Below are 12,779 nucleotides of genomic sequence, written 5' to 3' on the forward strand. Positions count from 1 at the left end.
CCCGCACCGCTGTCTCCATACATTACCCGGCTCTGGCTGCACGGGGTCCCGGCGTCTTGCTCTGCCGCCCAGCCAATCAGTGTGTTGCCCAGCCGCAGCCACTGATTGGCTGGGCGGCAGAGCAGGACCCTGTGCAGCCAGAGCCAGGTAATGTATGGAGACAGCGGTGCGGGAGCCAAAGGGGTTAAGGGGGCGGCTGCATTACATACACGCAGCGGTCTTTCAGACCACTGCTTGTATATAGTGATAGGGGCCTTCCAGGACCTTGGCTCGCAGGGAGTTTTTTGCTGCTAGTCGGTATGTGTGAAGGCACCCTAAGAATGGATTTGGATGGACATTGCTGACTGAAGGAACACCTGGGGATTTTTTGTTTAAATCTGTTGTTGTTGCTGCTTACAGAAGTAGGTTACCAGCCTTACATGGCTGTTGTAATTGGAGTAGGCCATGGGGTTTCCAGTACACAATCGGTGAAATAAAGGATTTTCTTAATATATAAGGGCTATTCAACTCCTGTCTTTTGACAAAGTTTTGCGAAGATAAAGTCTTAAATTGCAATGCAGGCTGGGCAGCCCTGACCTAGAGAGTTTTTGTATTTATTCCTGTAAATGGTATTAGTTGCTTCACAATAAAAGTACTTTGTTACATTGTGGTAATTGTATTATGTAATGCACACATGGACATGAAGCTGCAAGGTGAACACATTTATGTGGACTCAGATATAACCACTTATGTGGCTACCATCATTGAAAGGCACAACTTGATATAGTGGCTTTAATTTTTTAAAAAAGTGATGGGATTATAGAATTTAACTTATGTTGTATTACAGTCTGAATTAGGCTACAGCCATACTGTACAAAAACTAAACCAACATTAGCTTTTACGGCACCTCAATGGGGTTAAACTAGGTTATAAAAAAAAAAACACACCTACATTCTCACAAAAACAAGACCACCACTGGTTTCGGCAAGTACTAATCCAAGGAATTAGAGCCACATAAAAAAAAATCTCTACACAAACATCAACAACCACCTGAAAACCTCAATGATTTACAGCATCATACAGTGGCTTTTCCTCTTTATACAGTATATCTGGACTCCAGCAATGACAGCAGAATTGTGACTGTAGCTGTGAGTTATAATAGAGACTTCAGCTCAGCATCTGTACAAGATAAGTATTGAAATGCAATGCCGCTGCCCTGGCTGTATTCTGGATAGGGTCTATACTGACCAAACCACAACGCTGCTGGCCAAATCATATTAGGTGGACAACATGGGCAGAGGCAACAAAAAGTGTACAACCCCTTTAACGTTACACAGAATGAGACTGCATTCACATTGCTGTACATTTGATTCATACATCTAATGAAAGGTAGAGATGAACACAAAGTATAAGTGATTTGTACCTCTTCTATGTAAATTCTATGAGTTTTGGCTTATAAATAGTATTGCAATATACAGACCCAAGTACTGTGCTGTTTTCTCTGTTTTACTGCAGGAGACTGATCCTATAGAAAGTCTATAGAGCTTATCGCCTGCAGCCAGCCAAGGAGAGAAGCACTTATTCTAACGATGGGGGTCATGAGGGGTCTAACATCAAGATCCTGACCGATTAAAACTTTTGACGTTTTTCAAAGTTTTTTTCCAAAATGATAAGGACACTTAGGGCCCTATTACACGGAGCAATGATCAGCCAATTATCGCTCTGTGTAGTAGAGACAACGATCAGCCGATTGTTTCTTTAGGTCCAGACCTAAAATCAGGAATTGAGTGCACATCGCTACACGTAATAGCAATATGCGGCCGACGGCTGGTGACTTAAAAACAAAAAAAAACTGCCCACGTACCTGTGTACGCTCCCTGATGTCCTTCTAGCTTTGGCACACTCCTGGCACTGTCTGAAGTGACAGGCTGTTCAGCCACTCACCGGGACCTGTAACTTCACACAGCGCCAGGAGCGGGCCGAAGCCAGCAGGTGGTCAGAAATTATTTTTACAAGGGCTGCACAGACATCGCTAACAATGTCTTTGCAGCCTTTGCTTCCCGATTATAGGGCAGTGTATGGGCTCAGTGAGCGAGAGCCAATCTAGGAGATCAGTGCTTGCTTACAGAAAGTCATCGGGCCATGTAATAGGGTCCCCTAAAAGTCATAGCCTGAATATCCACATTGCACGCCGAGTTGGTTCCATGCATAAATTTACTAGGAAAGCAAAAAAATATCCATTTATTCATGTGGAACATCAATAGGAAATCTAGTAGTAAATTTATTAGAGCAGATACAGTGTAGACATACAACTCGCCAAATGGGTCATGTGTACAGTCACCCTCTAGTTTTATATGCTGCTTTGGGTACATTCAAATCAGACCTGAAACCGCAATAGACAGACAAGCAATGGACTGCTGCTTCATAAGCCGCTCATTACATCATCCCCTGTAAATGATACGGCATCAGGCAGACAAGTCATACAATATCAGTGCAGTATAAATACTGTAAACATTCACTTTGTGCATACAAAATTTTCTTCTTTTGTGTTTTTATGAACCCTACAAGTTTTACAGCTTTTCTTTTTCAGGGATCCAAAATTTAGTTTTATATCGGAAAGGAATACAGTTAGTTCTTTGGCAACATGTGTCCATGGAGGAGAACTGGTGGAGTTTGGAAGTGTCCATTATGTTATGCCAATAAGATCTTAGCAGATGGAATCATCATGGAGTCATAATATTTATTGTCCATTGTCCGTGTTAAATAGACCTCCAAATCTACAGTTGTAGGAATTTGTAGATACTTTAGATGGTTTCATCTCTGATGTTAGATTCCCACCACTGCTCTTTAGAGGAGACTTATAAGTTCACCAGATAATAAATCCAAGGAACAAGTGATGTTGCAACCAGACCAATTGATGTATAAGTCACAAATTTATAGGGCACCTCAATCTCCAGTCTTTGCCTAACTAGTACATCTTGGGTTGAGACTTTGTACCATAAGCCCAGAGCTTTCAGAGACAATGTCTTTGCAACAAATCGTGTTATCACCAGCAGTGTCACACCAAGAACAAACCTCAAGAGTTGCTTAAGGAGCATAAAATAGCTTAGTGGAGGGATGGGGAGCGGGAACACCCCAGAAGGCTCATACGTCAGTCCTATCAAATTGATGATCCAAACACCCACACAGGTTCCTGCTCCCACTCCTTGTATAACTGTGGTGTCTGCTCGAGTAGTGCTGTAGTGATCCAACTTTGGGTAGTTGTAGCACAGGAGAAAACCAGCAACAACGGCGAGTACAGGAAATATCGGGTTGGTCAGAACAAGATGATCTATTGCATCCCACACTGGAAAAGTCACAGCTATAAACACCAGGGCGATCAGAGCTCCGCAGATCACATCCTGTTAAGAAAAAGGTGAAAGATAAGACTTGTATACCACACGCATTTTCATTTATAAGAATTGGGTCTAGAATGCAGCTATTGGCTTTATTGTCAAGAACCAGTTTTGTCTTGATGTAGACGACTTCAGTCATGTAGCAACTATGGACTCTATAATCCTATCCACAGCATTACCTTGACTCTGGGATCAGATGTCCTGTCTTTATACCATTTACTATCACACTACCATTTCAGGGCAGACTTCCATTCAAGTCAGTGTTTCACTCCAACTAGAAGTCTTGGCATACATTCCTAGTCATGTTCGAACACTCCTGGTCGGAGTGAAACACTGACTTAAAAAGGTGGTGTAAGAGCTAATTTGTCTATCCTTTCTTCCCAGAATCCCCAGCGGAGCATCAATGGCCTGTCTCCTAACACAATTAGTATGCTTTCCTCAAGGCGATTCATTAGCCCTTTAATATGATGTAAGCAATAGCAAGTCATCGTGTATAGCTGTTAAATGTGGATTACATGGTTTATGTGTCTGGAAAACTTGCAAGACTTAGGCTGGGTTTACATATATACGTTGCATGCGTTTCCATTTTTTGGGAAAAAAACTGACCACAACTGATGTCAAAAAGGCTCCAGTTGTCATCAGGTTTTCTATCCTTTTTTCCGATAAAAACCATCAGGTGGCATTAGATGCAATCAGTTGTGATCAGTTTTTTCTTTACATACAGGGGCCATCAATTTTTTCTAGGGGGGCAGTAGTAGATATCTACTTTAGGGGTACACCTCACAGGGGGCCATCTACTATAGGGTCAGCTGCTACAGGCAGCATTAGCAGGTGAACTACTATAGGGGGGGGGGGGGGGGGCAACTCACATCGGAGCCCTTTACATGGGGACATCTCCTATAGGGTCAGCTGCTACAGAAGGCAGCATCGGAGTCTTAAGAACAGGTGAACTACTATAGGGGGTGGGGGTGAGGGCAACTCACATCAGAGCCCTATACTTGGTGCAGCAGAACACGGGACATCTATAGAGTGTACCCCCCCTGCCAGGGGCCACTGTGTTGCAGGGATGAGGTCACAGGGGTTAATGGGGGGGCTGGGGACACCTTTACTTGTAGCGCATAAATGCATGCGTCGGCACTGGCAGGGCCTCCAGCGCTCCATAGACTTCAATTGATGCGTCCGCCGCATGCTTTAAACTGTCCTATTGAAAACAATGGGTTCAGTTCAAAGATGCGTTTCCCTCCAGCACTTTTCTCCTGCACCAGAGGGAAAAGCCGCCGGATATATGTAGAACACGGTCTTAGAATGCGAGCCATATTTTGTGATCCAGTTCCCCCAAACTCAATGTCAAATCTGCATTATGACTCCCACACAGTACCATGAGCCTATAGTCTCCTTATATTCTCAATTGTATAAGGATGCATAAGTAGATTTCTTTCTCATTTGTTCCATTAAACGCTATATTACAGAGGTATTTTCCGTCTACAAAATGGCACCATATACCATAGATGCACATAGAGTGCTTATGGCTCCATTATACAGATGAGCAGGAGTGTATGGATGCATAATATGGAGCATCTATAATTTGTTGTACAGGTCCATAAGAACACAACTGGATGCCCTATTATAACATCACTGTGCATAAGATAGATGTCAGATTCAGGACCCTGGAAAGTTCGATGGCAACCCCATATTTAACGTAACTCCTTTGTCTAGAAACATCCACTTAAGAAAAAGTAAGATTAACTATGACAATTTAATAGTATACGAATATTGACAGAGATACGGTATATTTACTAGTGACTGTTTCAGGTATTTACTCTGATAATCTGATTTCTGATCTGGCTTCAGTATATTGTATTATAGACTTAGAAGCTTTCAATGCTGCGGTGACTGTGTAGGAATGATAAAACGTCTACATACAATGACACGATCTCACTGTGAACTCCTCACATCTCTCATTGGGCCTGTCCTTTGACATGCAGTCTGGTAGCTGACATTATAACAATACTGTAATTCTAGACAGCATTCCCATCTGAATTTCAAAGCTAGGATTTCATGGAAAAGATCTCACGAGACCTTCACATGATTCTCTCTTAAAAATCCTTTATAGGACTCCTCCAGCATTGCTTTTAAGACTTATTGACAATTTCCAATTGCCTGGTAGCCACACGAACTATGGTCTCTGAAGTTTAATCTGTTCCCTGCTGGAAAAGGCAGCAAATCACTGGATTTTACTATATTACCCAGCACCCCTGCTGTGAAGGGGCCAATGAAAGCCATTGTTCCTCTCTGAGTAATCATTTCCATTGAAATATCCATGGTACACTCATTATGTGCTTCTCTTGCCCAGGGCTTCAAATGGCAATGGACAAGGGACACTAAAGAAGTGTTAAGATATGGAAGAGGTCTATTCTTTAAGTTACCAGCATTTAGAAGAGAAGCAACAGGGTCAAGAATATAGACAGATAGTTGTCACACACAAAGATGACTGTGGTCTGATTGACTTCAATAGGTCATCGGGGTATGAAAGTCAGAGTCATGCTGAAAGGGTACAATAATGCATTCACAGAATACACTGCTTATTTACTATTTGTCACTGCTAAGCAATAACTTGTCAATGTAATTTTTGTAAGTAACCGTGTTATACAAAGGGTCAGAAATGCACTGCCACTAAACCGACAAAATAGTCAGGCATGTTGGTATGGTATTCCTGCTATGTGACTGTAACTTGCTCTGTGAATTAAGTTACCTAACTCACACCACTTTTACTTGGCCTATTAGCAGGCGAATCAACATTTCAAAGAATTTTCATATATAATAATGGGACCATGTAAAGGGGCCAGTGTTGACTTGGATGTTGGATGAATTGGATGTTCTTTGCGACCATTGGAATTCTCATTATTTGACGTACATTGTCCTATTTGAGATATGAATTTAAATGTGTCACAGTACAGGATGATCCAGCAATCATTCGTGCAACTGGGAGGGCACAGCAAGACTGCCTAATTGTCTGCCCTCTATCGGCCTGTGGCAAAGGGCCCTTAAAGTGGTTGTTTAGAAAACCCATTTTCAATATCTTATTGAAGACCCTTATCTATTATACTGGGTATTGAGACAACTTATTGATCTAGCAAGACTTCAGCCAACTAAAGTGTATGGCTGCCTTTAAAGGGAAACTCCAGGTAGAGGGGGGGGGGGAACTTCTGCAGAAGCAAACATTACTTGGCTATCTATCCCAGTTTTGAAACGACCAAAAATCCATTTGTTTTGGGGAGGTTTTCTTCTGTATTGTATTTCTTTACTTCGGGGTTGAGCAGTTGTATACAGTACTACAGGTTCTAGAATGCAATGCTTCCCCTCAGCTGTTCCATCACAGTCCCCCATCCTGCACGTTCCTGGCCCAAATCTGTTGCAGAACATCTAGGCTGTGTTCACACATTGCAATTTCATTGTGTTAATTATTTGCAGTACTTTATCATTTCCTTGTGGTCCCACCCACACAGCACTCTGTTACTACCTGTAACTACGATATTGGAATAAAGAAAATAACTTTTTTAATTTATTTTTTTTCTTCTTCTTATCTACACGCATATATTAGATCAAGCATCTTTTATCTTTGAAGTTGAGTCCCACAATAAGGGCTTTATCTGATAATATCTTACATGGGATATACCATTTATGCCTTGATTTTTTTTGCAGGTGGGATTGGCAGTGCCGGCTCTGATCCTCTGTGCCATTTACCATCATTTAATTGTGTTACTGCATCATTTTTGCGAATATGTTGCAGTACTGCAATGAAACTCCAACATGTTTGAACACAGCCCTAATTTCACTGGAGAGTTGTGCACAATCAGTGAATTTGCTGCACCTGCTTCTAGCCGGTCAGAGATGGTGGATCACTCAGGGTATTGTGGGATCCAGCCAAGCCTCCTGTGACATCAGGCCTTGCCCCCTGTCTGCATCATCAGCCTGCGCTCAGCAATGTGAAACAGAGGCATGGAAGATTTGTCTCCTAAGGGAGGATAGCAGAAGGAGCAGAAGACAATGTGATTTGGCACAGAGGCTATTTTTCTTCACTTTCTGGATTTTTATCAACTACCAGTGTGGCAGAACCCTACAGATATGGAAATACGGTATATTATATAGACACATCTATATAACTTTTAATGTACTTTTAATAGAAACAAGTTTTCCTTATGTGGAGTTCCCCTTTAAACGTCAGCATTTTCATGCTTTCCTCCTAGGGAGACCTAATCATACTGATGCTAAAGCGAAAATACCATTATGAATATTAGGAAAAAAAGGGGCGTGCCATCAGGATCCCAGCACCGACAAGGTAGTGGGAGAAAAAAATTCATAATATTTATATTGGTACATTCACTTTAAGTGATTTCTGAAAGGGTGTAAATATACACCTGGTGTAAACTGCCCACAGCAACCAATCACAGCTCAGCTTTCAGCTCTGGTAAAATATAAGAGCAGCTATGATTGGTTGCTGTGGGCAGTTTGCACCAGGTGTATATTTACACCCTTTCATAAATCTCCCCCTGGGCGTATTACTGATTATAAAACTGGGTTCATGTGTCTCACTGCCCTCTAAAATATAGGTTGCCGTACACATTAGATAAAAGAAAATTGATGGTTAAAAAACTGGTGTTGATCATGAAAAACGGCCATATATATTTACTCCATGTTGGCGAAAAAAATTATTCGACCAAATTCTTTCTAGCAGAAAAAGCACCACCCCTGTCCTGGGTGTGCATGGTATTGCAGTTCATACGTATCCACTTTAGGGTAGCTTCACACGGGCGGGCTCGCAGCGAGATTCTCGCTGCGAGCCCGGCAGGTCCTGTCAGTTTCCATAAACTACATACTTGCTGCGGACCGCAGCGAGTATGTAATTGTACCGCGCTTAACCCCTTCTACTCCCGCCGGCTCCCCCGCTGTAAGCAGCATACATTACCTGTCCTTGCTGCTCGGGTCCGGCGTCCTGCTCTCCCGCCCGGCCAATCAGTGGCTGCGGCTGGGCAACACACTAATTGGCCGGACGGGAGAGCAGGACGCCGGACCCGAGCAGCAAGGACAGGTAATGTATGCTGCTTACAGCGGGGGAGCCGGCGGGAGTAGAAGGGGTTAAGCGCGGTACAATTACATACTCGCTGCGGTCCGCAGCAAGTATGTAGTTTATGGGAACTGCCAGGACCTGCCGGGCTCGCAGCGAGAATCTCGCTGCGAGCCCGCCCGTGTGAAGCTACCCTTAATCTACGGTAGCTGAAATGAAAAACTGAAGAAAGCAGCCATGTTTGTCTAAGCCCAAATAACTTAGGTAAATGTCAATGTGTAGCGCACAGCCTCTTCCTGAAAGGATAATGTTGCCTTTATTGTTGTCCATAATTTCACAAATTTTTATAAGGTGATAAACTAATTTTAAAGAGACTCATCAGGTTTATGCTGCCTTATCCAAGGGAAACAAACTATTGACAGAGAAGCTAAATACAATGATGTGTCACTTACATTTTTCTGTGCAGCTAATTCAGAGATATTCTCCTGAATAACAGGGACAATATATTAGTCCTCTCCATAATGTGTGTATGCTCAGTAGCCCAGGATATTCATGAGCACTGGCACACTCTTTTTAATTAAAAAAAACAAAAAAAAAACACTATCTTGTCTGCTAGATAAGACAGCTTGTGCAGTGGACAGAAAGCAACTTTCAACACCTATATGCTATGCTGTTTCATGGCACCAGGGTGCGCTTGAAATTCAACAAATTTGTTGGTCTATGGAACATATCAGCCCCCTGCACATATTGAGTCCAGCACTACCAGTATCTGACAGAGGATCAGACATTTTGTGGGTAAGTACTCACCAGTACAGTGTGCATTCCTGTATACAACCGGCTGAGGGACACTAGGGTAGAGAGGCAAAGGGCAGCCACAAATCCAAGCACAAAGGGGAACTGTAGAAAAAGGCAATAATTAAAAAGAAATTCCTAACAAAAGCTTATTTCCAGCACAAAGTCAAATTGGTCATACATGCAATTTAGATTTTTTTTATTAAAAAAAGGGAACTCCAGTGATTTTTTTTTTCTTTTAAATCAACTGGTGTCAGAAAATTATATAGCTTTGTATTTTACTTCTATTTAAAGTTCTCAAGTTTTCCAGTACTTATCAGCTGCTGTATGTTCTGCAGGATGTGATGTATTCTCTGTCCCTGTCACCTCTGTCCCTGACGAACTGTCCAAAGCAGGAGAGGTTTTCTATGGAGATTTGCTACTGCTCTGGACAGTTCCTAACATGGACAGAGGTCGCAACAGAGAACAATAGGTCCGACTCGAGAGATTATACCACTTCCTGACAAACACACAGCAAGTAAATTACAAATCTTTGGCACCAGTTGATTTGGAAGAATTTTTTTTTTGAACTACCACTTTAGGGTACTTCACACGTAGCAGATTTAACGTTGCGTGTTTGCAGTGAAATCTGCTGCGGATCCTGGTAGTGTAAGGGTCTATGGGGTTACGTATCCGCAGCGGAATTTTCATTCCACTGCGGATATGTAACCCGGCCCCTTTAACCCCCCGCAGCATACATTACCTGCTCAGCGCCACGGCTGTGTGTGAGGCTCCCGGCTCCCTTTGGTCCCCATCAGCCAATCAGTGCTGCCGTGCACTTATTGGCTGATATGGAGCTAGGGGAGCTGGGAGCCTCACACACAGCCGCGGCGCTGAGTAGGTAATGTATGCTGCGGGCTGCAGGGGGTTAAAGGGGCCGGGTTACATATCTGCAGTGGAATGAAAATTCCCCTGAGGATATGTGACCCATTCAACTTCACGCTACCAGGAGACACAGTGGATTTTGCTGCAAACTCACAGCAAGTAAATTACAAATCTTTGGCACCAGTTGATTTGGAAGAATTTTTTTTTGAACTACCACTTTAGGGTACTTCACACGTAGCAGATTTAACGTTGCGTGTTTGCAGTGAAATCTGCTGCGGATCCTGGTAGTGTAAGGGTCTATGGGGTTACGTATCCGCAGTGGAATTTTCATTCCACTGCGGATATGTAACCCGGCCCCTTTAACCCCCCGCAGCATACATTACCTGCTCAGCGCCACGGCTGTGTGTGAGGCTCCCGGCTCCCTTTGGTCCCCATCAGCCAATCAGTGCTGCCGTGCACTTATTGGCTGATATGGAGCTAGGGGAGCTGGGAGCCTCACACACAGCCGCGGCGCTGAGTAGGTAATGTATGCTGCGGGCTGCAGGGGGTTAAAGGGGCCGGGTTACATATCCGCAGTGGAATGAAAATTCCCCTGAGGATATGTGACCCATTCAACTTCACGCTACCAGGAGACACAGTGGATTTTGCTGCAAACTCACAGCAAGTAAATTACAAATCTTTGGCACCAGTTGATTTGGAAGAATTTTTTTTTGAACTACCACTTTAGGGTACTTCACACGTAGCAGATTTAACGTTGCGTGTTTGCAGTGAAATCTGCTGCGGATCCTGGTAGTGTAAGGGTCTATGGGGTTACGTATCCGCAGCGGAATTTTCATTCCACTGCGGATATGTAACCCGGCCCCTTTAACCCCCCGCAGCATACATTACCTGCTCAGCGCCACGGCTGTGTGTGAGGCTCCCGGCTCCCTTTGGTCCCCATCAGCCAATCAGTGCTGCCGTGCACTTATTGGCTGATATGGAGCTAGGGGAGCTGGGAGCCTCACACACAGCCGCGGCGCTGAGTAGGTAATGTATGCTGCGGGCTGCAGGGGGTTAAAGGGGCCGGGTTACATATCTGCAGTGGAATGAAAATTCCCCTGAGGATATGTGACCCATTCAACTTCACGCTACCAGGAGACACAGTGGATTTTGCTGCAAACTCGCAGCGTGAAATCCGTTGCGAATAAGGTACGTGTTAAGCTACCCTTAATAGGTAACTTCAGGAGGAGATTCTGGCTTTGCTAATAATCCCTAGTCATGTTATAAGGCTCTTACAGGGTTTGGACACTGACTTGCAGAGAATCTACCTCTGATTGGTTGTGCCAGAAAGAAAGCTCTCATTCTGCTGTAGAAGTGCTAATTGGTTTATTTGGAGTGGCTAAGGCATTGCATGGCCTCAGTCACTCTATAAAAGTCTAACATAAGTCACCAAGAAAATACAACTTGCTGAAAAACCCTGTGTAATTAATGGCCCAATTATAATTGCTTGGTCCCCTAAATGTGAATCAATCAATCTGATTCAAAATGTAATACCTAGTAAATCGATTCTATCATCTCTAACAGTAATTTGTCATCAGTCCTCTATTCCGGTAGTTAGCAGTATAAATCAGCACAAAAAAAAAACCCTCTTTCAATTATTTACCGGTGGCTTTTACTGGCTGCCACTTAACAATGCTGCTCTAAATTTACCTGAGTGGTACATTTGGCCTGGTTATTGCTATGCCAGTTTTCTGTCAGTAACGCAGGAATCCATATTTGACCTTTAGATGCTTGGTCGTTTTCTCCCATAAAATGAATATAAATTTTTAAAAATATTCCTGCTGAGTTAATGTCTGCCAGCAACACTGAAGGGCGAGCATCCAGCTTCAGCGCTGTCAGCATCACACTTAATAGACTGAAATCAATAGCTCCTTATACCTATAATTATACTATACATTTTAATCTCTAAATATTATAATGGAGGGGATGATCTTTATTAAAAAAAAAAAAATAGTCCACCTTTAGGTGTTCTCAGTCCCCATTCACAGCAGAGACATGAGTAAAATGCTCAGTCACCCTCTATTAAAGCTAATGGGAGATATGGAAACAGGTTTCATACCCTTACCCACTATGCAAAGAACACTGCAGAGACACCATCACGTGTCTCAATGTCAGTGAGCTAGCCAGACCTTCCGGGAAGGTACAACCAAGCCAAGGAATGTCTCCAGTCAAGAAAACCACCAAACAAGGTATCTATCCACAGACAGACAGCTGTTTTGGGGTTTGCCCCTCATCAGTGCGCAGTAGGATTCTGGCTAGTGGGAACAACGCCTAGTAAGTGCATACAAAAGGACACTGGTTGACCTCAGGGAGATTAACCAATACCCTAACCCACTGACCTGACCTTTATAGTATATCTAGTAGTCCCACAAGTATAATGTCTAATGGATGGTTGTAATTATATATATATATATATATATATACATACACATTATATATATATATATATATATATATATATATATATTATATATATTTATTTATTTATTACACACATATACATACACATACACACACATATTACTGCTATTCCAAAGTTTTAGGGACCTAAAAAAACCCTGTCTGCCCTGCTTACCAATTCCCTTATATTCCTGAACACATTTTTCCATAGTAGAGTTTATAGACTATCCACCCGATAAGATTTT

The 12,779-nt window shown here is 42.9% G+C and overlaps 1 protein-coding gene across 3 annotated transcripts in view; it reads right to left on the reverse strand.

Annotated features, from left to right (window-relative positions):
* Positions 1–586: 586 nt before the first annotated feature.
* SGPP2 (sphingosine-1-phosphate phosphatase 2) overlaps positions 587–12,779 on the reverse strand; it is a 39,392-nt gene continuing 27,199 nt past the window's right edge. The window contains exons 4-6 of one of the 3 annotated variants that reach the window (XM_069975357.1): positions 9,247–9,336; positions 8,892–8,924; positions 587–3,380 (exon numbers count right to left, since the gene is read on the reverse strand). In XM_069975357.1, the coding sequence (XP_069831458.1) occupies positions 2,838–3,380; positions 8,892–8,924; positions 9,247–9,336 (666 nt within the window). In that variant the 3' untranslated portion in view covers positions 587–2,837. The remainder of the gene's footprint in view (positions 3,381–8,891; positions 8,925–9,246; positions 9,337–12,779) is intronic. The other 2 variants (XM_069975355.1, XM_069975356.1) reach the window with 2 other exon arrangements.

The sequence above is a fragment of the Dendropsophus ebraccatus genome, chromosome 6, assembly GCF_027789765.1.
Source record: "Dendropsophus ebraccatus isolate aDenEbr1 chromosome 6, aDenEbr1.pat, whole genome shotgun sequence".
Taxonomy (NCBI): domain Eukaryota; kingdom Metazoa; phylum Chordata; class Amphibia; order Anura; family Hylidae; genus Dendropsophus; species Dendropsophus ebraccatus.